The following is a 27,992-nucleotide window of genomic DNA, read 5'->3' on the forward strand; positions in this document are numbered from 1 at the left end:
TTGCTACCACCAGATGTTGCGTTCCGCTAAGGTGCAGCCGATGGGAAAAAAGTCCACGAAATGTTTTCCCAGTAAGAAAAAAGAAAGTTTCACAAGCAAAAAAAAACATTTGTTTGCAAAAATTCTTCCAAAAATTCAATCATTCAAAACAAAAAGAAACAAAACAGCGCCACATTAAACCAATAATGATATGCACCATGAAGAGCCATGAATAGAACGATTACAATAAACCAATCGCACCAAAACTGTTGGAACAAAGCAAAACAAAAAACGCCACCAAATAAAGCGAAGATAGCACCGAAGATAAATGATAAAATTTTACCCCAGTGCACACTTTTTACAAATTGTTTCATTTTGCCCGTCGGTTTGTATCAACATTTTCTTGCTGAGAGAGCGCAACCGGCTCGGGTCCTTCCCATGTCCTTCATACATCATCGCGATGATAACATCGTATCCACACACACACCGGTACGGTGAAAATTTCATTTCACGTGAAAGCTCTATGACATCCACCCGATCCAGACAGCTCGATATGATGATACGATGCGAACTCTTGGCATCCCGGTGGCACCTCCGGTGCGGGGGATCATCTCAGCATGATTCTTTTACGACAACTGATGTGGTGAGAATGGGATCGGTTGGCCCACCCACCAGGGGGGGCACCTGCTACCAGGCAGGTTACACGTCGCCACCCCCACATAAAAACCACACCCGCTTCGCGCGTCGATAACATTTTACACACTTTATTCAAAACACGTCCTCGAGGCTGAGGACGCTACACCTTTGCCGGGTGTGCATACCCGGGCACGGGCGCAAACTTCGCCAAACGCCGGCCAACACCAATAACACACGGGTACGGGTAGCGCCATATAATAAGCTCTTAAAATGAACCGCAAGACGACGACGCGGAGGACGCCATTGGACATTGGTGTGAACAACGGCGGTGCAAGAGATGCGAGCAGCAGCAGCAGAAGAACAATGGGCCACCGAGTAGGTGAGTGTGGGTAGCGTGCAAAACGCAAGGATTCTCTTCAACCCAAAAGGACATCGAACCGACAAGTACAAGTTCCCAATCGCTGAAACACCCCGTCTCGAAAGGAGGCGTGTATCGGTTTTCGCAGGCGACATCCAACCGATAAGCGAGATCATCGCGAACACGATAGAAGGTGAACGTCTTTTGTTTCTCGTTTTTGGTTTTGACGACACGGCACCCGGGATCGTGTCCTATATATTCGTTGTGTACACTCGCAAACCGCACCTCAAACGTGTCCGGGTTGATAACTTCATAACTCTTCGTGATTCCTTCGTGGGTTTCTGTTGAACGCGGGCAGGTGCTGGGTACCCAGCCAGGATGTCCCCCATTCAGTGCTTTTCGGTCGATCAATTCCGGTAGGCCTCGGTTCCGAACGTCGGCTAAAATGTCCTATTTTATGACGCGCTGCGAGCCAGCGGCAAAAGCCACTAAAACGAAAACGCATAATAAAGTACTTTCACGTGTATCTGCATAATGTTTGGCGCTGTGCGAACCAACTGATACGACCCATGCCCGATACTGTTCTGGCTGCTGTTCATGTTTCATGTCGTTCAACTCACACACACACACGCGCGCGGTTGATGGGCGTGGAGGAGCGAAGCAAAAGTTTCCAGCCGCCCTGTATTTACAATCGCAAATTACTTTTAGTTGCACCGAAGATCATCACCAAACGCCTTCCCACCGTTGTGATAGTTTCAATATAGTACTCACTCGAAAGCTCGAAAGCTCACTCACACAGACCACACTTGCACCGTTGCAATGGCGAAACTGGTGTGGTAGAAATTTTAATTAAATGTACCCAAAGTTATGGTACAGCTGCAGTGATCCTGGGGATCGGTTCAAACCTGGAGTCGAACACACGCCCCAAACAAACGAGTCCCTAACACAGGAAAAAAAACGACAATGGTCATTTGATGGAGGTACATGGAGAAAATTTTCAAACCCAACCCACTCCCGGTCCCCCCACACAATTTGTCTACTCGGGCGGACCACATGGCGCTTTCGGAGAGCCAGAATCACTTGCCGAAGTGAGGCGAAAAATTAAGTCTAGCAAAAGAATAACAACGGGTGTTGCCGTCTGGCAGCCAAATGGACAGTTTGCGTGTGGTGCCGAAAACCCGTGTACCCCGTGTTTCGAGAACGAAGCAGCCAGGTCCAGCAGTCCGGTCCGGTGGATTGTAATGACTGCAACAATATAATTACTCTTCTGTGCAGTGTAATTGTACGTTTGGATTGCTTCATTCGGTCGGTGGTGAGTCCTAACATTTTCCCGCTGCAAATGCTGCTTGTTGGTGGTGGTGGTGCCCCGGTACCAGCGGAACAGATTTGATGACAAATTTCATTAATACTAGAACACCGGTGTTAGGTAACGTTAGACAATATTAGTGAAACTAGACAAAAGACTTATGTTTGAAGACATTTTCCATCATCTTTATCGATGCTGGGAGCAATTCATTATTCACTTCGCTTCGCGTTCTTCACTGATCGAAAACGGCACCCAAAAATGTGTTACAGTGGAACACTGTTCATAGCCGGTATCATTAGTACGGTTCTGAGTACGAAAAATAGTTTTCCCAGCAGTGGCATTCACCGTGGCAAACACCGAACGGACGAACGGCATTTGCCATTAATGCAAGTGCATCCATTCACTCGAGTCCATTTCTCCCGAAACCAAACCATTGTTCATCATCGTTGGCCACACATTGTGTTTCTGTCGTCCGTTCCGCAGTCTACATTAACTGCAGCTACGAATTATGCACGATACCCGCTTCCCATGCCGGGCCTGCCGGATCGATGCGCGTGCTTGCTTCCGTCTCCATTTACCAGAGAAAATGGGTCTGCACGTCGGTACTGCAAACCACAATGGTAATATCTTTCCCGGTTCGGTTGTACACCGTGGCACTTCGTGGTGTACCCCACAGCTACCGAGTTACTGTTTAGACCAGCAAACAACCGCCACTATATACCTTGGTTTTTGGTGCGTATTCCACGCAAGGGTAAAATCCTTCCCATCGATACACCGAAAAGCTGCGATGGTTTGCGGGAAGCGATACGTGCCTTTCCCGTCAGTGGGGGGGGGGATGCGCTTTGCGCTGTAAAGAGCGACAGTAAACGCTGTTTATGGTTATGATACACAGAGGGGTTTTCCCCTGCCGCTAGTGCTCGTGGGACAGGATTTAAAGACGAAACAAACAGGAGGAATAATGGGAACGCTCATCAAACGAATGGTTGCAAATAGAAAACAAAAATAAAAGGGAACACACAGAATAGTTGTTAAGGGGCTGAGGGGATGCACTTTAAGGGGGATCGGAAGCGGGGGGAGGGGGGTGGAAAATCACGTAACACAGTGAAAGTCAATAATCACGTCGGCTCATTTGGCTTAAAATGTTTCACCATTGTACGGAGAGCTCACTCCGTGCCTGGTCCAATAAATATGTGTTGGGAAATGGAAAAATGAATTAGAAAAAAAAACCGAAATCTATTGTAGATGCCTTTGAACATTTATGCATTAATGGTGCATTAATTGGACGTACAATAAAGGGACGAGCGGATTAAGTACTACGCAAAGTAGTTCCCCTAAGGCTCGTAGATGATAAGGGACTTAACACAAAAAAAGGGATCTTCACTTCTGTCTCTACATATTTGGGTGGGTTTTGTTTTTACGAATAAAAACCATTTTCGTGTCACTCACACCGCTAACACTACGGCAAGGAATATTCCGTAAACTAGAAGTAGTAGTGATAGTAGTTTTATTAGGATATATCCTATCTTGCACACAACGCGTGTTTTGATCGTGATAATGGGTCCGTCCGCTATGACTCTCCTCATTTTTGAATTTCGTTTGGATAACATTGTTAAGATGTTTGTATTATGATACTTAGTAAGTGGAAAAAGTTGCTTAAAACCCACTGATCAGTTTTATATGATCTAACCTTGCCTATATTAATCCTATACCTGTACAAGCCAAAGAACACATCTATACTAACGAACTAATTCTAAATCATTATTAACGCCTAGCAATTTAATTTTATGTAACAAGCTGTTGTATCAACGGATGTGTACTGTTTCGACACGCGTTTGTGTGATTGATGCATAGCTTATCTATGTGGTCACTTATGTATTTTCTCTTTGTCCTGTTGTGGAGCGTGGATGTACGGTACCAAAGGGGACATGATTATGATTAATTGAAAGATTTTGTTTTACCCTGCCTTTTACCCCCCCCCTGATTACCTGCAGTCTCTTTTTATGGGTGTTAGCGTAATGTTGCCAAATTGGGGAGGCGTAAGTTAATAAAGGACGAAAGAAGCTCGAGTTTTCCGTAAACATAGATAAACATGGATACCGAGATAAGAAGAAAATTCAAAAACAAAAAAAAAGTTAAGTAAAAGTTCGTAAAGGGTTCTTTCAATTCAATTCAAATTTAAAGTACAATTCTAATGATTATGAAACGATATACGTATATGTACGTCAGCAACAATTATTTACAATCGAAATACGAAATTCATGTAGCTTAAAATATAATAATACAATACAGTATTTTTATATGTTTGTTACATTGGTACAAAGTTTTTTTAGCCAAAATTGAGGAATGTTTCCATCGCAAAGACTATAGTAATATTTATTATTTAATGAGAAGTAATGTCAAATAAGATTGAAACAAATTACCAACAGGCAGTATAACAATGTTTTGTTTCATTATAACGGCCAGGCTGTACCGACTTATTTTTACCACGCAGTCGGATAGTCAATCCTTGCTACGGGGGTTTGATCCGGGTAGAAATTTTCCTTGGTTTTAAAATTACCGTTATAGATTTTGCAGAGAAAACGGAAACACAAACGAATAAACATTATTCTAATATATGGAAAGGAAATTATTCTTTGTAATACATACATGTAAGGAGAACATTTTAGCAGGTGTATCGCTGCATTAGAGTAAGAGCACAAAAAGGGGAGAGAGAAGCAACAATCTGAGTATAAAATATGGAATTTGGAAAATAAAGAGATTAGTTGCGATCGTGTAGCTGCGATAACACATTTATTTTAGCGCTTTGAGTGTATATCTGCCATTAAAGCAATCATCATCAAACACGCTGGGTATCACAACAAATCGTTCCATTTTACCAACAGCGGCGTAAGACGTATTTATTAATCACCCATCACCCAATGTAAGAAACGTATCCCCTCCACGTTGGTGGAAATTGTACAACTATATCACCATCTAACCTTCTAAATTGTATTCATTTTCAAAATACCGCACCTAATCAGTCGAAATCATTAATCAACTACGTCCACTGGCAGCTACTCGTGCCACTCACCTCCCAACAAGGTACTCCCAATCCCGTCGAAACGCCATCCTATTTCTCAACCCGCCCACTCAAGTCCCGTCCACCCGGGGTGAGAGGAGTTCTTAATTCTCCGCTTCACCCCAAAAACTACCGAACTACCCCATTCCCCAAGCCACAAAAACACACACGCACACATTCCGGGCTGTGTGCTTTTCCGCGTGTTGCGTGTCTTGCAATGTGATGCCGCTTAATATCCCACTGCGTTGGCTCCTTGGGTTTCCGTATTCGTAACGGGCCAAATCATTTGTACCATTGGCTTTAACTTCCACCAAGGGGGGGTGGCACCGGTAGTCGTAGGGGGGGGAGGGATCATGGCAAAAGGTAAATATTTTTCCAGTCAACCATCGAAGCACTGGGAACCATCGAGAGCGCTTCCTTCGAGCCAGCGTCATTTATCGTAACGTTTCGCTGGCACGCGATCGTAATGCGAATGTAATTTAGCAAAACCTTCAAGCGAGGGGAGCAAAACATTAGTTTTGTCGTAGGGATGGGTTAACTTCGAGGTGGTTTTAAGGACTCCACATATACATGTGTGATTTTTTTTTCTCTATCTTCGAGCCTTTTCCATCTCCCAATCCCCATTCAAACAGCACACCTTGCCAATGCCGATGTCGACTTGGAGGTCGGTTTTCTTCGTCCACTATCGCTTGTTTGGCCATCAATAGCACACTAACCTATCGACCTGGTGGCAACGAACTGGTACGCTGGTGAAGCGTTTAGAGGAGCGCTTCAAATCTGTGCGCGGCATTCGCGAACCAAACCGTCACAACTCACCATGAAACATAACGAACACAATGACAGTGTCCTTGTTGCTGCGAAAGGCGCCTCCGGTGTACACGTTGACCAGCATGGCTGTGTGTGCCGTCAAACCATCATGAATTGCTAGGTTTTATTGCAATAAACACGCCAAATGGTCCATGGCCGCAAGGGCAACCGTTGGCACTTTATTGAACTGCAGAGGGCAACACCTGTAGTCACGGCTGGGTTAGGCTCATACTACGCTGGTACGAGTCCCCTCTGGAGGGAAGACGATGCGATTGTCGAAGGGTTTTCTATTTCGCGTTTATTTTATGTTTTGTGGGTTTTTTTTTTTTGTTTCTCTCGTGCTGCCGTTGGACTGCAGGCACCGCTCGCAAATCCTTAGTAACCGGCCGGTTTTTGGTGGGTCAACCGTGGATAACGGAGCAGGATAAGGGGAGGGTATCCTTCCACCTTCCTCCGAAAGTGAAAAAAACGCACCGTGTTTGGCAAACGCGATGCGACAGATTGTCTTGGCACATATTTTACCGTACATTATTAGCAGCTGCCATCGTAGCCCCTTCTGCTTCGGGGCCACTTGGCCGTTGATCGACTTCTTGGAAGGCGCTTTCCGGCCGGGGACACCAAAAACAAAAAGGTTCACCAGGTACGATGACAACCTTGTTGTTTCACTGTTCCCTGGCTACACGGGGCGTGAGGGGAGGATGACGGAGGTTACATCCCCGGTTTAGGGCACGCTTATTTCGACCTGGGTTTGTTTTTTCTTTCCGTCCTTTTGCACGCGGTGAACACCTTTCGTGAAATTCCTTCACACACAAAACGCACCGAATGAATGCGCAAAACCGTGGCAATCAAATATTTATGGTCCAAAGCATGGTTGGAAAGCTAGGAACCGCTTGAACCGGCCACCCATCACGGTTCGGTGCACGGTTCGCTCGGTGAAGGTGCAATCAATTAATCATCATTTGCCGAAGCAATCGGTTGGAACGGTAAATTGTAATAAATGTAGCTAGTATTTTTATAACTTGTTCGATGCTTCGAAGCCCACCGAGCCCCGCACTGATCCCACCGATCGTATCGCGCACCGGTGCAGCCTTGCACAGGTCCAATAAATAATGTTAATCAATGTTTGATCAATTCGCTACGGGTGTTCGTTGCCGGGCGTTGATGGAGAGGTTTGTCACAAAACTACATTACATAGCGTAACAAAACAACAGTGCACGCGATAAATAGATGCCACCGTTCGATCCTCTACATTCATCACCACATAATGGATGGCTGCTATAATGATGACGGGTTATGCTCTTCACCCAAAAAAAAACATCCTGAACGTATTTTTGATTTTTTTTTATTGAAGAAAAATGGCCGGGCCGTATTGTTAGCTGAATACAAATATTACTGCGTATTTTTTCCATAATTATAGATAGTTTAAAGTTGATTGATGTCTATCGACTAATTTATGCGGCGAAACTAATCATTATTTGAAAAAAAATTGCTAATCATAATGCTCACGGTTATGAAGATTATCTTTGTGAGCATCTTGTTACGTGCAGTAAAATACGATCATCAGTTTAAAAATGGATTAAATATTAATTCCACATGAGTAAAACCATCATAAAGTGTGGTACGATACCATGAGTCCGTACTTGATTCCGCGTTTGTTTCTTCAAAAAATCGAAATAATACTTCGAAAGTCGTGCATCGAATCGCATCTAATAAACACTATTCGACTATGTACGCTAATATCAGCTCGGGAAACTTGTATATAGCCGGCATACTCCATAGTGAGCTTAGAGTATGAAAGTTCCACAATAAATCCACCAATCCACCCGGTCTGCACCAGTAACAACTTTGATTTGATTTGATTTCGAGAACATTCCGAACCTAACCCTTGTCAAACTGTTCCGGATAGTCCGCAACTACCTGGAAATGCTCAAAACTGCATCAACTGTCCGCGACATAACAACTCCACTCCCTACTCGCTTGGGATTTCTAGGAAGAACATTCGGTTATGGTGCAAATTTCAGTGAGTATCGCAGTGCTTTTCCAAGGATTTATTCGTTCTGAGTGTGTTCCAGAAATGTTCCACAAATTTGACAACCGTTTTTCCTTGCTCTTTTAGGAATTAGGATCTGGATTGATAGCAACGATTTGCACGATATTTCTGGCACTTTTTCGATGCAATGGCTAATCGAGCGAATCGTGCATGAACCCTTATTAGCAGCGAGCGCCACCTAGCGTAAAGCTAACGTAGCGTTCCCTCTGAATTCCATCGAACCATTGATCAGGATATGTTTCATGATTCATGAATCTGAATGAATCTCTTTAAACTGAATAAATGAATCTGAATCTCTTTTAAAAAATATTCCTGAATCTCTTAGAATTCATTAATCTCTGAGGATTTATGAAGCTTTTGAGAGTCAACTCCTGATTTGAATGACTCTTTAGGGGGTTGTTCCGTAGTTCGGAGCCCTTCTTCTATTCCTCCTTCCTTCTTCGTCGGGACTTGGTCGCTCTTCGGTCCTCCTGGGGTTACAACGAGATGTTCGTCGGTTGACGGGGAAACGATAACTGCCCTTGTTCGGACATGCCACCGCTTTTATATAGTGCTGGCCATGTCTCGAACTTTCCTATCACCTCACAATTCGTGTTCGATCCTGTCTGTTTGCCTATTCTTTCGTTCCTCTATGTCCTTTTTCCTTGAAGAAGTTGTTCCGCGAATTACTGTCCTTTTGTTACCGATTCTGGTCTTACCTACAAACAAGGACTTCATTGTTCTCGTTTTTTACCATTTGCATTTTGTTTGTTTTCCCTATTTAACCCTAGATGGCGCTTTTCTGTGTCCTGGCTATTTGCCTTGGACGCCACAACTCCTTGTTAAAGTTTCATATGAATGATGCCTCGCAAAAGATTCACAAAGGATTCATTCAGTGCAACACTAATTGATACGACTTATTGGCGTTCCATCGTGCCTGGCGTTTCGATCCGATGTACCAATGCAGTTGTTGATGGAATCTCTGATGGAATTATTATCTGATTTAGAGATAGAAAATCTAATGGCAATGTACAGTCTTAAAAAATATTATTGCTAAAATAAAGAGAAGACTTAGCATGCAATTTGGATTTTGTTTCAAGCCAAGTAGCAATATTTTCTGAAGTTAAACCACCCCAAAACAAACATAGGTCTAGGGGTGTTATGCAACAGAACGTACGGAAATATTAAATCAAACTGATTACAACATAAATTGGAAAGGACACTCAATCAAGCGACGCAATAAAACTGCTCTTGCTTGTACGTATTGCATCTTCATTCCGGGCTTTGTTCATTGGTTCTGTTATTAAAAACCCAAAAATAATCACAATAGCTCCCAACAAGACGCTCGCTAGATATGATCAACCCAGCATTCCACTCGCCAGGCCATCCACCACCATTCGCCACGTTACAGCTGGATTAATGAAAAAAATCATCATGCTACGTACGGAAAGTAATTAAAACCCTTGCCAACCAACAGGAGAGAGAGAGAGAGAGAAAACACCATCAATGTCAATACGAGCCCACACACACACTGGCACACCCGGTAACAATAAAGCGTCGGTCAGCAATAGAAGGTCGTACACTGAGGTCGCGAAATGGGAGCATTAGGAAGCGAAAATATCGTTCTACTTCCAAAATATTACTGAAGCATTTTCTACCCCTAAGAAGCAAACTTTGCACCAAAGAGACAAAGTTGCCATTATTGCACCATTTACGAGAACTCACCATGGGGCCACCGGCTTCACGGAATGGACGCGAATTTCTTCGCCATCTCATTGCCACCGGCTGGATGCCGTGCGAAAGTGCAAACTCATCCACAACAGGACCCGGACCGGACATTTGGCCGCGACCAAATAAGACGCCGATTTCGATGGTTGTGGGGAGGGAGGGTGAGAAAGATGGCCACCATCCTCCCCCACCTCCAATTTCCGGTTTTCCCAATTTTCCCCCAAATATGGCCAAACACTTGAAGGGTTCCGGTACGGGCATGTGCATCCGGGCAAAGGTATGTACGTATGGTCGGGCCAGCCCGTCAGCTCCGTAGGAAGAACACCACCATATGATTTATGGATGGTAAGTTTGAGCATTTTCTCCTTCGGTTTTTATGTCTTTTTTATCGCTTCACTGTCTTGCTTACACTTGGGGCACCGTCATCCATTTGCTTTCGCTGCTCGGCTCGTACCCTCGCCATGGCCAGGCACGTCCTGCACGGCTGAAAAGCAATAAGACGAATTGTGCTGGCATAAAATAGGAAAGTTTTGCGATTCCGAGGTTTCTTTCCAGCAGCAAACAGTGCAAGCGCCATGATGGGAGAAAGGCGAATCGGTCACCGCTCTGTACTACCTCCGCCCTAGACCGACTGCATTGCGCCGCGATTCTGATTTCGTCGCGTATTTCCCCGTGCATCGACATTGTCATGGGCTTGGCCCTTGCACACACACAGCACCGCGCATTCCGGGACCAGGTTGGCCCGAAGCTAAGCTGCTGCTGTCTGTTCGCTGAAAAACGAATCCCGGCGCATCCTGGTAGTAGAACCGGGGATCGGGTTTTGAAGTGGCAAAAACGACCTAGAAACCCGGGGCTCATGGGAGAGGGAGGACTGACACGCCGACAATGTTTGGTTGGTCGAAATTAAATCGAGCGGATAGTTTGAGAAGCGAATGGCAAGTACAGAAGAACAACCGCGTACATATATCCATTCGGCATCGACTAAAGCTGTCGGAGCTACGGCGGAGCATCCCCATTGCGAATTCACGGACGAATCCAGGCGAATCGAAGCGAATGGAGTGTAACAAAAACGCTTGCCTTTGCCAATTCGGCTAGCTGATATTCCGACCCTTTACTACCACCGATCGTATCGGAAACGGATCGTAACGGCGCGAGCATCCTAGCGCAAGCATTTTCCCGTCCGGTGCATCCCGGATGCATGCGTCAGATGCAATACGATGCTACTGAAAAGCTAATTATTGGTGAGTGCACTCGTACTGTACCGTCTTGAGCAGCGAATCCAAAGTCTAACTGAACGGCGGACAGACAGCTTTCACGTTTGCTGGGGAGTTTGGGAAAGCGTACCGGTCGGGTTCGCGTAGAGTCAGTTTTCTCTTTCTGCAGGGAAAACATTTTACCCCGGCATCGAAACTGTACCGGTGAACAAAGGGAACCAAAACCCCCCACTGGCACTTGGTTGTTTGTTTGTGAATGGTGCCACGCGTCCATCTGCCCCAAGGTAAGTCAAGTCACCGGAATTAAGCCGGAAGATACAAATTAGCACGAAAGTACTCATGCGCACGATCGAAACCCGTTGCTGACAAGCTGTTAATTGATAACTTACAGAAAACAAGAGGATTCTCAGATTAACCGTGCCCTGAAACAATTTACAGAAAGTGGGCATAATATCTTTGCCCATTGTTCCAACCTGTTTTATTTTGGGTCGGACGGTTCGGAGAAAGCTTCGCTGGTAAATCATGAACGTTGTGGTATTACAATAGCTGGAACAGCTGTTCGTTTTGGTGTAAATGGTAAGTTAAATGATGTCTGACATTGCGGTAATATTTGCAGAAATATTTCATAAGAAAATTTAATAATTGATGGTAGCAACCAACCGATTGTATTCAGCAAGTCTCTCCTCTCTTGATGGATTGCTATATTTTAGCATCCTCCTCACATTTTTGTTCCGTTTTTAGTGCAGTTTTAGACACATGGAACTCGTCTATCACATACCAGATAATTAGCATGACGAAAAGCATGATCCTGTTATTCTCTACTCCTTAGAAGCCTACCATGATTACAGTAACAACGAATCCGAACCCTTTAGACATTTTAATAATTGTTGACGATCATTTCTGTAAATGGCTACTTGGATTCGTGTTGTACCCTAAATAATGAGACAATATGGAGCTTGAGAGTTAAGTCAAACTTGCGGCTTCACAAGCTTTACGTAGTGTTGCTAATACCAATCTAATTTTTAAACAGTATTTTATTTCTTATATTAATGTTAATCTTAAATTGAAATTGCATTTTTCTCCACGTTAGCTTTTCTGTGGTTTGTATTGCCTTTAGTACTCGGTTGAATATGGATGGTGCCATGGAATTTTGCCCTGAAATGAAATAGACCAAAGGTCGTCTGGATTCCTAGTCCTAGTCAGGGCGTCAAGAAGAAACATCAATCCTTCATATTAGGAAATAATAGCTCAGCCGATGCTGGAACCTATATACCGAACATGCTTAACTTCTACTAATATTGATAATTTTACAAAAATCTTCCTGAGTTTCCATAACTCATAAGCGGTTACGGGATATTCGTCAGCTTTAAACAATTCCATCTATCTCTCAAAACCAAATCTATCGTCTCAAAAGATATTTAGAGTGAAAAAGTTTTGCAGTATTTAAGCTGATTAAACCGATCCAAGCGGTAAATCAACTTTCATTTCGCCCTATTATGGCGTCAATCTTTTACCTCGTAAACATTTAAACCCGGCACGGTGGTACGGCCAAGCATAAAGCTCACCAACATTTTTATCAATTCTGCCACAGCGAAGCAACTGTAAGAAATCAAACTAAAGTAAGGCGTACGCTTGTCGTTGCTGTACAAAGAAAAAAAGCAACGAAGCTTTATGTAGGGATGTGAAAAAAAATATTACCCCCAGACCGTCGTACGCCGTACTTTAATCAACTGGAAGCCTAGATGCATTTTGCTCATTCATGGCGGTGTGTTAGCACCGTCTTAACAGTCTTTAGAGAGTTTAATAGTGCCATTATTTCTGCGCGCTCGACAGTATCTTGATTTCCATGTTCTCCGCCGGCCCGTAATCTTCACGAAAAGCGCCACCCAATATTCCCAGACCGCCACCGTTGCATGCAGGCGCGATCTCCCTTTTGCCAGCCAACCGCCCAAGCGTCACGGTGTCGCCCGGTAATCCTCTGCCATATCTCGCGGGAAAGTAGGCCCATGCCCTGACAACAGAAGGGTCTGTCAAAAAACCCGACAGCTTCCAAACCAGCGGGAGGAGTATTTGCGCGCGGATGCGGTTAGACCGTGCCGGTGTTACGCATAAAGCTGCGGCACACCGTTTCACCTTGCCAGCTTCACTCACCCACATCTGAAACCAAGCGAACGCATGCAAATGGAACGTTGGAGCGGACTGCCGCCAGTTCTGCTAACAGAGCATTCGGGCCCACAAGCGTCCTAGCCGGGCTGAGAATAATATATTTCACTTTTTTTTTATAACAACCATATCATAACGAAAGACTTCCCAACGGAAGGCGAGGGGTGAAGAGAAGCTTGAAGAAAGAAGTGATGTTGGGTTCTTTCTGTTGGTCTCCGTTCCTCTGCTTGGCAGTCCTGTTACCGCTTTCCATGACGCATGCATTGTGTACTGTCCTGTGTGCCTGCACCGTTGCCTTGGGATATGTCCTACAGCGCGCTTCTTAGGTGTCACAGCCGGATTCTGTACGGGGCAGCTGTGAAATCTCTGTACGCCTAAAGCTGCTTGATGTTCTTGTACAGCAAGTAAAAAATATTGTTCAGAACTTAAGGCGAAAGCTTTTTTCACTTTGTTGCCATCCTTCAAGGACACTATTGGTCGTAGGTTTTTTTATCAAATGTTTTGTAGGCAAGTCGTTGCAATTCCCTATCGGTTCTTAATTACTTTAGCTATTTGTATACGAAGGCATACATCCTAGATTAAATATTCTAAGGGCTATCGTTGACGTTCTTGTTCCTCTTATACATTCCATTCTTATGTTGATAACACTTTCGCCAGCCTCTCTGTCTCTAAATCCACCATCTCGCACTGCGTACCGTACTATTTACCTTCAAAACCAAACAAAACAGCTCCTGACCACTTCTTCTTACGGAAAAGTACAACATCGCTTTATATTCCCCATCGCTCCTTCTCTTATCTTCGAATATCCTTAAGAACGCTTCAATGCGAAGTTATTTCAAACTTCCCTAGTTTTCATTATTTCCTTCATCTCCGTTCAGCCCGGGCACGTAAAAAAGAAGTGTGTAAGGTAGCAGCATTTCATTCCAACTTTCGGACCCATTACGCGAATCCTGATAGCATTCTGATGGAGCTCGGTGTGCCTAATGTGGTGGCGCAAGCCACCTGAAGAGCACCATTCAAACGTTCAACCGAACTGAATAATCGTGAAAGAGAAAAAAAACCCGGAACCCCGGTTCAAAAGGAAATAGTTTGAAACCGCGCTCTTTATACGTCATATTCAGGCTACGCTTTTACACAAACTTAAACATCCGGACACCGCCCTGACTGCTTCACCGCCGTACCGCCGGCCGCTTATGCAGGTTCCGCCAGGTTCCGAATCGTCTGTAGGTCACTTTTCCAAATTAAAATGTTCCACTGGAGAGTTGGAATTCATTTGGAAATTATGTCTCCCGCCCTGCAGTACGAGAGGTGGCACGGTACGAACGTTTTGTGGCAGAGTGGTGTGAGCCGAAGGATTACGGGGTGCCATTTCCTTTACGTTCTTGGCGGGCAAATCGTTTGGATTCTTACGTTCGCTTGGCGCGTCCAGAGCGTCAGGAGGTAATATACATAAAATTTTACTAAGCTTTTAGCATGAGATATGACAATAGTGGTCGTTGGATGCTGGCGCGCGTTGTGTCCGGGGTACGAGTTGAGCTCCTTCTGAGCCATTAGCCATTGTATAATCATTTGCTATTAAACACTGTCGCCAGGTTCGACAGGTTTTACGTTGCCATGCATCGATCGGTTTTCGTGCTTTGAAATCCTGGACCATATGTCGTTAGCTTACCTATTGTAGTAGGATCTGCTCAAGCTACTGATTTTAGTAAACTAATCATTAATAGTTGGACTATTTTTTTTTCGCACTAAGCTACATGTAATTACCATATAAAAAGAGCATGCCAACAAAACAAATCCCACAAAACAAAAAAATATCCCACAATGGACTGCTTAATCCATGCCGATTACCCTACAGCGAAAGAATTCTGAAAGATCTCAAATAAAGATCATTGGAATCGTTTTATCAAAAGAATCTAGTTGTTAATAGAATTTTTTCTCAAAATTTTGTAGTGTTGTTGCGAATGCACCATTGTTTAGCGCTCAGTTTAAATTACAACTTGTTTGCTATTTACCTTGAGTTTTTTCCCATCTGACATGCGTCGATCTCGGTAGAAAATCATTGACATTTCTTTCGATTGTTTTGTTTGGATTATCATCGCAGAATCTACTGCGAGTATTTCCCTGGTGTCCACTAGAAATACGCTACAGAAAAGCAAATAGCGGCAACTGCGAAAAAAGGATTCTACAGGCAAAGCCATGGAACATCAAGTAGACAGCATACTGGATAAAATGTAAGCTAAATTGTACCATGATTCATGTTGAAGGACTTTCTGTCCACCGAGTAACTTATTGCACGATTCTACAACACTTTCAGCATGGACGTTCCGGGCAATACAGGATGCCTGTTAGCCAACAATCAAGGCTTGTGCCTAGGAGGTAATTGGTTATACTCCGTCTAGCATCATACCACAATCATAAAAGATATGTTCTGTTTATCTATAGTGAAAGGTAATGCATCGGAACAGTCTGCCGGAATAATCGTAGCTATATCAGATTTAGCATCGAAGTTAGATCCTAGCAACAGTTCCCCGGTAATTTCATTGGAATCAAACGACAAGTAAGTTTAATCAACACGCCTATGACTCTAAAGCAATGGTAAACCAACATTCCATTTTTCCAGAATATGTATGATCCACAAACACGGTATCACGGGAGCAATTTACAAACAAAAAGGAACATAAATGTAATCTTGCTTTGCTCGTAATAAACCCCTATTGGCTTAATGTAAACGATGTTAACAACACATTCAACAGACCACATATTCACAAAATAAACGGTGAATAGCGAGACAGCGCTCTACACCATCGATTTTACACGAGCAAAAACCTCGCAATAACAACGTCAATACGAATCTGATGGCACACGTATAAAGAAATGTGTTCGATTTTTTTCATTCATCACATATGTTGAAACATCCATTACACCTTCACTTGGTGTAATATTTTACTAAAAGACAGCATTCATCAACTTCCGTAAGGGCATATGTATACAAAACCTCCTATTGCATTTGAAACCACTAGTGTGCAGTGCAACATACTGACCACTGAGAAAACATCGCACGATTTGATGTGGTTATTTTGTTTTTCTTGTAGATTTCGTCAGTATGTTATTCGTTTACGGCTAATTAATGGTATTTTATGTAAAAAAAAAACGCATTTTCTATCTGGTTTTGATTGAAAAATGATTACACAATTATTTGCGATTATCTCTCGGAACGTCCATTCCACCCAGCCATTGTGCAGCACAGTGCGTCTTCACCAAAGCGTCAAACGTCAAACGCATTTTTTCCGTCGCTTTTGTTTGTGAACAGAACAGTAATGCTATACTGAGGAAAATATCATATTTAGTGGCTAAAAATGGAGAAATTCGTGAATTGTGTGCTGTGCTTGACCACCGAGCCGGAAAGCTTTCTCAAAGTGTACAGTGATGAAAAGCAAAGCACCGATATAGCGGTGGTAATAACAAAACATCTTTGGGTATGTAGCACCATCATCCAGCCCCCTGCCAGTCCACAACAAACAAATGCTGCGAGAGCACATATTCGTAAACACAGGGCCCATTTTGGCCAATATAATAATGCACGCTTACCTTTTGTGATTTGTGTTTGTGTTTTCAGCTGAAACCTTCCACCGATTCTTACGTGTGTAATGAATGTTGGAAATGTTTAAACGAGTTCCACGAGTTTTACAACAAGCTTGAAGCGATACACTATCCACCGGATCCCGAAGATGCCTCATGCAACGCAAAAGACATCAGACAATATCGTAAGTTACCTAGTGGCAATAGAAACGACACTAAGACCAATCGCCGGCGGGAAAAACATAATCATAACAAACAATATGTGATTTTGTTACAGTTTTCGAATTTCATCCCGTGGAAGATGTGAAAATAGAAGAACTGTCACAAGACGCAGAACAGTTGGAAGAGATCGAGTATGAATATTTGGAAGAGTGTAACGACGAAAGTGTAGACAATGAAACCAAATCACGGATTAGCACCCGTCCCAAAAGGGCCAGTGCTGCACAGGCGAGCTACAAAATGGAAGCGGCAGATGCAGAGTGGGAAAAGGATTACCTAGCGACCAACGACGACGAGTACGATGATGATGATGCGGATTATGATGCAGACATGAAGGATGAAGCAGACTATCTGGATGCGGAGAACGATGATAGTGAAGTTATTGACTACGGAAACCATGACAACAAACCGGATGTAAACATGAAGAAGGAAGTCGTTGCACCGGTCAAACGTAGTAGAGGAAGACCACCGAAGGTAAAAACAGAACAAGCCGTAAGTAAACCGGAAACGAAGAAGTTGCGCCGACAAAGTCGAAGAAGGAAGGCATCCATTACTAGCAGCGAATCGGAGCTGGAATCCGACTTTGACGACATCGATAACGAAGATTGGAATAAGTTTGGCAATACGTCGAGGAAAAAGGCGCGAAAGTCGCTCGGTTTCCGGCAGCTGCAGGAAAAGATATTTTCCTACGTGGAAGAATTTACCTGCTACTACTGTCCGGAGAAGGTGGTTTTCGAACGTTTCCATCATGCGAATCTCCACTACAAGAAAGTACACAACGAGCCAGCCTTTCTGCGGTGTCCCAAGTGCGGCAGAAAATGTTTCACTCCGGGTGGATTTGTGAGCCATATGGAGACGCACGAAGATCCGGAACGGAATAAGTAATTTACTACGAATTGATGCTTCCTATAATGCTGTACTCTGAACGATCATCTTTGTTCTGTTCTCTTCCCATACAGATGTAATATTTGCGGTAAGGTCACGGATCAACAAATCACGCTCAAGAAGCATATGCGAGCGCATCAGGATAAGCTCGAAAAAGATTTCCCTTACCCGTGCCATCAGTGCACACGAAGGTTCGAGCACGCGGAAAAACGAGACAAGCATGAACGTTTGCACGGCCGGAAGGTGTTCATCAAGAAGGAAAAGGGTCGCGATCTGGAGCTGCTTGAGTTCTACAAACGCATATATTGCGATATCTGCGAAGAAAGGAGCCCCGAGTCGACCTCGTTCGATAACTTCTGGGATCTGAAGGTGCACATGACTGGGGAGCACAACAAAACGCCCTACCTAAAATGTTTACTATGCGGCAAGAAGAATGCCTGCCGCCAGCAGCTGATGGTACACGTTGATGTACATAACAACCCGGAACACTATCGGTTCGTATCACGCATTTGTCATGCGTTTTCCACCCTTTTGGATGTTATATTAACGGATTTTTCAATCGTTGGCAGGTGTGAAGTATGCAAAGAAATTCATCAAAATCTGGACAAACACATGATCAAAGCTCACTCGCCGGAAACGTCGTTACCGGATGAGAAAAATTACAGTTGCGAGCATTGTGGCAAAATGTTTAAATATCAGACGAACCTTCGTAGTCACATCGATCGAGTGCATGGCGTGAAGGATGTGTGCTGTGACATCTGCAATAAATAGTAAGTATTCACGACGAAAATTGTTTGAAATCTGTGGTTCTAAACTCTCTCTCTCTGTTTCCTTCTGCACTAGCTTCAATCACAAAGCTCTGAGTGCCCACAAACGTTCAGCACACACGGACGAGATGTTTATGTGCGAACATTGTCCAAAAATGTTCAAAACTCGCAGCGGTCTCGAATCGCATAAGAGTGACCACGATGAAACGCTGCGCAAATCGGTCAAGTGTACTATATGTGGTAAGGAAATGAGGCGCGGTGCCAGCATGGCGAAACATATGAAAACGATTCACTCACAGGAAGATCCGGTCAAGTGTGATCTGTGCGGTAAGATGTTCCGCACCACGTTCCACATGTTGCGCCACCGGGCAAACACGTGCTCGGCCACAATTGATTCGCGTCCGTACAAGTGTGAAGTTTGTGGTAAAGGTTTCGCAATGAAGCTTACGATGACTGAGCATATGACGACGCATACGCGCACTAGCCTGTATCAGTGTGCGTTTTGCTTCAAAACATTTGGTTACATTTCGAATCTGTATAAACACAGGAAAAAGGCACATCCGCTCGAATGGCAGGAGGTACAGGCAAGACCCGAACAGGGAATTGCAACCGTAATCGAAATACGTAACTAAAGGTGTTTAGACAACATCCAGCAGCACCATTAATTGATCGCAAACATTGTTAGCTCCTAAGCACTTGCGCGAATCAACAGTTGTTAACATAACAGCAAGAAGACTGTTTTGTCTCTTGTGCTCTTGTACAAACATGCTTTTCGTTAAAAGTAGTTAAAAATTCTTTCATATAGCTGAATTGATTTTTTATTGATTCTTACATATGTGGTAGCCAGCAATTTTTTTTTTATTTGTGATAGATCGTACACATCACTGCAAACTGGAAAGACTATAAACACTTATTGGTTTTTCACTAGGTAGTGAGTTAAGTAACATGAGGAAGTAGTTGTAATGAGTGATGTAGTTAAGTAACATGAGGAGTAGTGAGGATAAGAAACATATGTAAAATGGATTAGGTATTAAACGATCTAGCCATAGCTAGTAGCCAATAATCGTTCGTGGTCGAAAACACAGCCGTAACTGCAACAATTCATAGGTCTGAACATATTGTAATTTCTGTAATAGAACGAACCATGTAAAATGAACGCTAATTATGTTTTGCTCACTTTTTTTAAATTTCATGAAACCTACATAAGATAAGCAAGCATAGTACATAGTATTTTAAGAATAAAAAATACTACTTAAACAATAAAAAGTAATCCCCACAAACCCTCTGCTGTTCTGTTCCGCGTTTCTACCTTGTAGGTACAACATTGTAAAACTTGGAATCCAATCAATGCTCAGCAATTTTTTGTTCAATTGAATTGTCTGGTGATGCTCAGCATAGTCATTGCTCTCCATAGATAACCACAACGTATTTATTGCACTTATTCAAGGACGCATTATTTTTCTATATAACCAACGGTTTTCAAAATTTCAAACACAGGTGTTGTGTCAAACCCAGCTAACGTCAGATCGAAACGTCATGCACATTGTTTAACTTTTTTACGGTCGCTAGAAAACAACACAAGTGGCATCGCTGCTAAAGAACGCTTTTTTAGTTTAAATCCTCAATCGTATGCTACATATCTAGTTTTATTAAACAGTACAGTGTATCTCTTTGCATAAGAAACATTAGTACGTAACCGAAATGGCACACAACAACAATTGTGCACTGTGTTTTGCGGTCGAATCGAGTTGGTTTTTAGAAGTGTTTAGTGACGCTAACATTGAGCTTGATATGGCTTCGATCATATCAAAACATTTATGGTTTGATGTAGGTCGCGTTTTGTTTGAGCATTTTTGGCGGCAAATTTAAATCACACTCACGTTTCTCTGTGTTTTACCCTGTTAGTTTAAACCATCAGATAACCCTCACGTATGTAAGGAATGCTGGACAAGTGTGAATGATTTCCATCTGTTTTACACCAAGCTGGCTGGTATTCATAGCGAAGATATCGAGGAGAGTGATACGATAGAGCAGCAAGGTAAGCGGCTTGCCACCGGTTCGTAATATTTGTTCATTGGTTTGCCTTGCTCTTCTAGCGCCTGTTATCGATGTGTACGAGGTAAAGCAAGGTGATCTTTTAGATCAAGATCTAGAACAAGATGTAAAGCCTATGACAAGAAAAATATCCACCAGAGTTACTAGCCTGCCACTCAGATATCAAACCGATGCTGGGTCGTCAAGCAGAGAGGAAAAGAAACATTTCGTCGAGGTAATAGACTATGAGAGCAATGATGAAGATTTCGATGGCTACTACCACACGGAGGACAATATGCTCGATGATACTCTTAACATTGACCAAAAGGATAAACCACTGTCGGAGGAGTCAGCACAAATCGACGTACAGGACGTAACAGTACCTGAAGAACAGCCAGCAAAACGGCGTAGAGGACGTCCATCGAAAATTAACCAGAACACGAATCCAAAGGAATCACCTAAAGAAACACGTACACTCCTTTCGTCAGAAACGCCTAAACGACCCAGAGGACGTCCTCCAAAGAATAAACCAAGTGTACAAAGTACGGAAAAGAATGATAATCACGGCAAAGATACGATGTCTCCGCTCCAGGCAACATCCAGTACCGCAAATCCACCTATTAAACGTGGTAGAGGTCGGCCACCCAAAAGAACACTAGAAGCCACAAAGCTTGAAATTATTGAAGACGATCATCTGAACATGGAGACAAACGGTGTTAAAAGAAAAACGATACGCGCACGGAAGCCAAAATATGAAAGCGAAAGCGAGCAGGACAGTTATTCGGATTACGAAAAATCACAACATAGAAAACCATACACCAAACGAAACGATCGAGATGAGCGAATATTTAAGTATGTGAAGGAATTTTGCTGCCACTACTGTGTGGATCACGTGTCCTTTAAGCGTTTTATTGATGCGGACCGACATTACAAGCTGGTGCACAATGAGCCAGGCTTTTTGAAGTGTACGTTATGTGAAAAGAAATGTTTTACGCCCGGGATGTTTGTAAGCCACATGGAAACGCACGAGGATCCGGAAAAGAATAAGTTAGTGACGATTGGTTCGGTAAACAATCGGTATATATGTTGTAATGTAAATTGTTTCCTCTCCTTTTAAACAGATGCAACGTTTGTGGAAAAATTACGGACTGTAACATCTCGCTCAAGAAGCATATGCGTGTACATCTCGGTCAGCTGGAACAGGATCTACCGTTCCCTTGCAGCCGTTGTAAGCGAAAGTTTGAGTCGGAGGAGTTGCGAAACAAGCACGAAAAATTGCACGTACCGAAACCGCTCGTTAAGCGCGAGAAGGGACCGGATCTGGAGTTGCTTGCCTTTTACAAACGCATCTATTGTGATGTGTGCGAAGAGAATGCACCCGAAACGACTTCATTCGAGAACTTCTGGGATCTGCGGGTGCATATGGAGCAGGAACACAACAAGGGAGCCTACCTAAAGTGTCCAATTTGTAACAAGAGAAATCTGTACCGGCAGCACCTGATCACTCACATTGATTTGCACAACAATCCGGAGAAGTACCGGTATGTAATACAGTTACGCGTAGGAAAAAAGAGGAAACAGATCGTATGCGAATATTATTATTTATTTTTTACAGATGTGAAGTTTGTAAGGAAATCTATCAGAACCTTGATTCGCACATGGTTAAAGCGCATACACCAACCACGGCGATACCAGCGGATAAGAAGTACAAGTGTGACCAGTGTGGACGAATGTTTAACTTCTTGGCCAATTTGAAAATGCACATCGATTGCATTCACGGTTCGAAAGATGTGCGGTGCAACGTTTGCGATAAATAGTACGTAACACTGGTAGCGCTTAAAGATTTTTCCCTGATTGATCCTATATTCGTCTTCTTATAGCTTTAATCTGAAAGCTTTCCGAGCGCACAAACGTACAGCCCACACGGACCAGATGCTCATGTGCGAACACTGCCCAAAGATGTTTAAAACACGCGGTGCGTTGGAAGTGCACAAAGCCATTCACGACGATAGTTTGGTGCAGTTTACAACGTGCAAGCTGTGCAACAAGCAAATACGGCTAACGAACGTGAAGAAGCACATGATGTCACAACACTCCCAGGATGGGCCGGTTAGCTGTGAGCTGTGTGGCAAAACATTCCGCACGATGTTCCACATGAAGCGCCATCAGAAGAACACGTGTGAGGCAACGATCGATTCGCGCAAACACAAGTGCGAAGTGTGCGGCAAAGGGTTCTGTTTGAAGCTGACGATGATCGAGCACATGACGACGCACACGCGCTCGAACAAGTACCAGTGTGCGTTTTGCTTTAAATCGTTTGGCTACATTTCCAATCTGTACAAGCATCGGAAGAAGGCACATCCCCTCGAATGGCAAGAGATACAGGCACGGCCTGAGGAGAACATTGCGTCGGTTATTGTTGTGAGAAACTAAGAACCATTTTCCTCTGCTACCGGTGTAAATTCTGGCTTTCCTTGACCTTTGTTTACCCTTTATCTTAATAATCAATCCTGCATACGGACAAACGGTAATCAAACGGAACCGGATTTGGCACCGGTCCTGTTGAGTGAAAGACCAACCCCAAGAAGGTAAGCTAAACATAAAGTCTGTTGTATTTGGGCTACAATTATACAGATGAAGTGACTTCTTGTCTTACAACTGCTATGCACTGTATCAGATTGAAGATTTAATTTAAGGAATTATAAACCTAATAATAATTTCATCGCATTTTGCGTGCTCATATGCAAACATTAAACTAATTTTATATAGTTTGTAATAAATCATTTAACGAATAATTAGTTAAGTACATGCTACTTATAACAGCATGCTAAATCCAATAAAACCCCTTCCAAACGCTCTTGTTTTATTGTATTGTGACGAATATACAGTGCGTCCTATTACTTAACAGTGAGTTTATAAAGTTAGAGAACTTTTTTTTGAGTTTTGTTTCCATTATGTACAGTATATTTATATATAGAATATAAATATATATGAAGTTGTATACAGAATCGTACAAATAGTTACATAATATAGTATTAGGTAAGAAACTGCGAAAATTGAATACCGGTCTTAATTTTATGACGCGTCACTGTACCGTTTGTTTTAAAATCGAAACGCTTCAAACTGTAGCCACAAATGTACCCAATAACAAACGCTTCTTTTTTGTAAATTTTCTTAAGTAATAAGATGAAATATTTCAAAATGCTCAGACCTACCCCTTTTAAAAATTATGCATGTTTCATAATAAAACGATCAGATTTACATTCCACAAACAAGCCAACAAGTGGACAACGAAGCGTTTCTCTAGTTGACAGCTGTCATCTTGCAGTTGTGTAGCCGCGACCTTATCGAATCCATCGCTGTACTGACAGCTGAAAACACATCAAGCCATTTCACCCTTGTCCGTACCCACGCTTGGCATCAACAACGAAGCGTAGACAAAATGACCCAGGACAAATATTGCGCCCTTTGCTTAACAGCAGAATCGCGATGGTTTTTAAGTGTGTTCAGCGCGGCCAACAAAACTCTCAATATGTCATTGATCGTATCGAAACACCTGTGGTTTGATGTGCGTGTCCCGCCCTTGTAGTGTAGAGCTTTCTGCAGCTCCTAGAGCCCACTGTGTATTGACGCGTTGTTGAAAACATGACTTGTTTTGGATTAATCTTATCTTTTTGTTGCAGCTGGAACAGGATGCCGATCCGCACATCTGCATCGATTGTTGGACTTCGGTGAATGAATTTCATTTATACTACACCAAACTTGAAACAATCCATAACGAAGGTTTCGACAATGCTTCGGGTAAGTGTTTTCCTCCGCCACTGCAATACTGCAGAGCTGCGTATAAATTCGATAGAACGGAAGAACTTAATGCACCGTTTGACTGGCCAGTTTCGGCTTATGGTTCCATAGAGATGAAGAACATTGAATTTCTGGAGGAAGACGCCGACGAGCTGTGGCAGATAACACAGGCTTCATCGCATGACGAATCCCGCGCTGAAGAAGCAAGTGGTAAAAGAAGTTCGAGCTTTGCCCAGAAGCATAAAACCAGCCCGCTGCATTCAAAAAGCATCGACCGTAAAGATTTGGTTGAGGTAGATGGATACAGAATTGTAGAAATTGAGGTTGACGAGGAACCTGATGAGGATGATGGTAAACCGTACGACACGGATGACGACCAAAGCGAACGTGAAACTCCCAAAACGGTCTACCGAAGTAAACCAGTTATATTAAACGGAAGAACTAATGCGAATTTTGCTAGTGAAAGTTCAACGATTGCTATCGATATCCTGGAATCGGAAGCACCGCCCGTGAAGCGTGGCAGAGGCCGTCCGCCAAAGCGAAAACCTGAACAGCAGCAGTCACATCATGCACACAGCGATATGCAAGTGCCCGTCAAAATAAAGAAGGATTTTAACGAATCTAATGCATCGGTAGATTCAACAGGTAGGGGCGCAGAGGATGTGCCCGTAAAGCGCCGCAGGGGACGACCACCGAAGAGTGCAAAAGCACAACAAACCGTATCAAGCACAACACCAACAACGGTAAAGAATGAAACGGTGTCGGAAAGCACCGAAGAGGTAACGCCCGAACGGTACACATCACGGGGGGAAAGGCGATCAACGCGTGTACGCAAAATCAAACGCTACAGCGAAATGGAGCAAGCAAGCGATGAGGAAAGTGAAGAGCGCAGTACAGAATACATACTGGGCGAAGATCCGGATTTCGAAGCGAGGTTGGAGCTGCAAAAGCAGCTTAACATGGATGACTATGCCTTCTACGAATACCAGTGCAGCTTGGAATCGGAGCAGGTCGCGCGCGACAATAAGATATTCCAGTTTGTGGACGAATTCGCTTGCTACCTGTGCACGGAAAAGGTCACGTTTAAACGGTTCGCCGACGCGCATCTACACTATCGCGTGGAGCACAATCAGCCGCCGTTTTTGAAATGCCCCAAGTGTGACAAAAAGTGTCACACACCGGGAATGTTCGTAAGCCACATGGAAACACACGATGATCCGGAGAAGAACAAGTAAGTTGACGTTAGTTAAGGCTTCAGAATTGAAAGGTCACTTTACTAGCTTTACTTTCAACAGATGTGGAATTTGCGGCAAGTACAACGATTGCAACATCTCGCTTAAAAAGCATATGCGCGTACATCAGAGCCAGCTGGAGGAGAATTTACCTTATCCCTGCAGTCTGTGTAAGCGAAAATTCGAGTCCGAGGATCTACGAGCTAAGCACGAAAAACTGCATGTACCAAAGCCTTACGTACCTAAGGAAAAGGGCCCCGATCAGGAGGTGCTCGATTTCTTTAAATCCATCGTATGCGACATCTGCGAAGACGAGAACGGCCATTCCATTTCGTTCGACAACTTGAGCGATTTGCGTGCACACATGGTTAAGGAACACAACAAAAGTATGTACGTGCGATGTCCGGTGTGCACTACGAGACAGTGTAATCGCCAGCAGGTCATCACGCACATTGACATGCACAACAATCCAGATAAATATCGGTTAGTAACTGTGCGATCGTTTACACGTAACCAAACTAGTGATGGGAAAGAAAACCAGATTCGATTCCAACAACAATCCGGATTCGACTTCGACCCGGAATTCATAAGACTCCATAAATGTGTCGATTTTTCCCATCACTAACACAAACGTGAACTGTTCTTTGCTCTTTCCTAGTGCTACTGTTAATTTTTTATTTATTCTCATCTCTTTCTCTGTGCTAATGTGATTCAAGGTGCGAAATTTGTTCTGAAGTACACCAGAATCTTCACCAACATATGCTAAAGGCACATTCACCGGATACAGACCAACCGACCGTTACCGCCAAACACAAGTGTGACCAGTGTGGCAGAACGTTTAATTTCTTGGCCAATTTAAAAATGCACGTAGACTGCGTCCATGGCCAGAAGGACGTACGCTGCAATGTCTGCAATAAGTAGTAAGTACAATTGCTGCACATTTTAACCGTAACTTATGTTTAATTCACACCATCATTTAATTCATTACCGTAGCTACAACTACAGAGCCTACCGTACCCACAAACGAACCGCCCACACGGACCTGATGCTAATGTGTGAACTCTGTCCAAGAATGTTCAAAAATCGTAAATCGTTCGAGGCGCATAAAGCGTTCCACGATAGTTCCCTGCTGCGCATGACACAGTGTGCACTCTGTGGCAAACAAATCCGCACCTGCAGCATGTCCAAGCACATGAAAACGATCCACTCGGAGGACGATCCGGTAAATTGCGATCTGTGCGGCAAAGTGTTTCGCACACCGTTCCACATGAAGCGTCATCAGAAAAATACCTGCGAGGTAACGATGGATTCACGCTCGTTCAAGTGCGAGGTTTGCGGCAAAGGTTTCTCCACGAAGCTGACCATGGTCGAACATATGACGACACATACCCGCACGAACCAGTATCAGTGTGCATTCTGCTTCAAATCGTTTGGATACATCTCCAATCTGTACAAGCACCGGAAGAAGGCACATCCGCAGGAATGGCAGGAGGTACAGGCGCACCCGGAGGAAAACATTCCATCGGTTATTGTTGTGAGGAACTAGGCAGCAAGTGTTTGCGAGCCGTATCTTCGTAGTTCCGGTACATTCTTTTGCGGAAAATGGCATACCTCTGTTTAGGGATAAATAGGGAGAGAAGAAGACACAGATTACTTTAATTCACTTTAGCACGTCATGTGCTTTCATAAGTGGACGAAATGTACACGGACCTCTTCTAAAATAAAGCATGTTAGAACCAATAGTTTAACAATAGTGATTTAGTATCTTGTGTTAATTGTTTATAAGATTTTTAAACGCGTTACTGAAGAAATGTTATTCCGGACCTAATTCATGCGAGAATCTAGCCGCCAGAAACATAAAAAGCCTGGATTATAGTGAGTAACAGGACAGAATGTAAACAGTGTGTACAGTTTTTTTTCATCAACAGGAAAAACAATGTAAAATATAGTAATAGCATAGCGCTAATAAAGACAACTTTTCTTCAAACCCTTTTAAAATGATATCCTTATCGAACGACATCGGTTTCAATTTAGCCTTACAAGTTTTCCGATTAATTATATTAATATTTATGATTTATTATAATTTTAAAATAAAGATAATACCATAATAATACTCCAATGGATGCATTCACGTCACGCATGAACAGCATCAATCCGTTGCACGTTTTAAATGCAACGACAAAATCAAACCGAAATC

At 43.4% G+C, this 27,992-nt stretch overlaps 3 protein-coding genes across 3 annotated transcripts; all 3 read left to right on the forward strand.

The window, feature by feature from the left end:
- The first annotated feature begins 15,366 nt into the window (after positions 1–15,366).
- On the forward strand, positions 15,367–16,130 carry LOC128298345 (uncharacterized). The gene is made up of 4 exons (XM_053034095.1): positions 15,367–15,509; positions 15,593–15,654; positions 15,721–15,835; positions 15,899–16,130. Exons 1-4 carry the CDS (start codon positions 15,475–15,477, stop codon positions 15,957–15,959), a joined length of 273 nt encoding a protein of 90 aa, XP_052890055.1. The 5' UTR covers positions 15,367–15,474; the 3' UTR covers positions 15,960–16,130.
- Positions 16,131–16,634: 504 nt separating this feature from the next.
- LOC128309767 (uncharacterized) lies at positions 16,635–27,776 on the forward strand. Its single transcript, XM_053046238.1, has 16 exons — positions 16,635–16,754; positions 16,895–17,042; positions 17,135–17,957; positions 18,036–18,455; positions 18,531–18,731; positions 18,805–19,357; positions 20,634–20,766; positions 20,825–21,809; positions 21,884–22,303; positions 22,378–22,578; positions 22,643–23,183; positions 24,446–24,563; positions 24,675–25,794; positions 25,859–26,278; positions 26,512–26,715; positions 26,789–27,776. Exons 1-16 carry the CDS (start codon positions 16,635–16,637, stop codon positions 27,339–27,341), a joined length of 6,960 nt encoding a protein of 2,319 aa, XP_052902198.1. The 3' UTR covers positions 27,342–27,776.
- Positions 20,336–23,659, forward strand: LOC128309843 (zinc finger protein 43-like). The gene is made up of 6 exons (XM_053046326.1): positions 20,336–20,555; positions 20,634–20,766; positions 20,825–21,809; positions 21,884–22,303; positions 22,378–22,578; positions 22,643–23,659. Exons 1-6 carry the CDS (start codon positions 20,430–20,432, stop codon positions 23,193–23,195), a joined length of 2,418 nt encoding a protein of 805 aa, XP_052902286.1. The 5' UTR covers positions 20,336–20,429; the 3' UTR covers positions 23,196–23,659.
- Positions 27,777–27,992: the final 216 nt, after the last annotated feature.

This window comes from Anopheles moucheti, chromosome 2 (assembly GCF_943734755.1).
Source record: "Anopheles moucheti chromosome 2, idAnoMoucSN_F20_07, whole genome shotgun sequence".
Lineage (NCBI taxonomy): Eukaryota > Metazoa > Arthropoda > Insecta > Diptera > Culicidae > Anopheles > Anopheles moucheti.

Coding starts and splice junctions, on each gene's coding strand:
- LOC128309767 (XM_053046238.1), top strand. CDS start 16,635: ATGGAGAAATTCGTGAATTGTGTGCTGTGCTTGACCACCGAGCCGGAA. Junction 20,767..20,824: donor TGATACGATAGAGCAGCAAG/GTAAGCGGCTTG, acceptor TTGCTCTTCTAG/CGCCTGTTATCGATGTGTAC. Junction 24,564..24,674: donor AGGTTTCGACAATGCTTCGG/GTAAGTGTTTTC, acceptor ATGGTTCCATAG/AGATGAAGAACATTGAATTT.
- LOC128298345 (XM_053034095.1), top strand. CDS start 15,475: ATGGAACATCAAGTAGACAGCATACTGGATAAAAT. Junction 15,655..15,720: donor TCAAGGCTTGTGCCTAGGAG/GTAATTGGTTAT, acceptor GTTTATCTATAG/TGAAAGGTAATGCATCGGAA. Junction 15,836..15,898: donor TCATTGGAATCAAACGACAA/GTAAGTTTAATC, acceptor CCATTTTTCCAG/AATATGTATGATCCACAAAC.
- LOC128309843 (XM_053046326.1), top strand. CDS start 20,430: ATGGCACACAACAACAATTGTGCACTGTGTTTTGCGGTCGAATCGAGT. Junction 20,767..20,824: donor TGATACGATAGAGCAGCAAG/GTAAGCGGCTTG, acceptor TTGCTCTTCTAG/CGCCTGTTATCGATGTGTAC. Junction 22,304..22,377: donor AACAATCCGGAGAAGTACCG/GTATGTAATACA, acceptor TATTTTTTACAG/ATGTGAAGTTTGTAAGGAAA.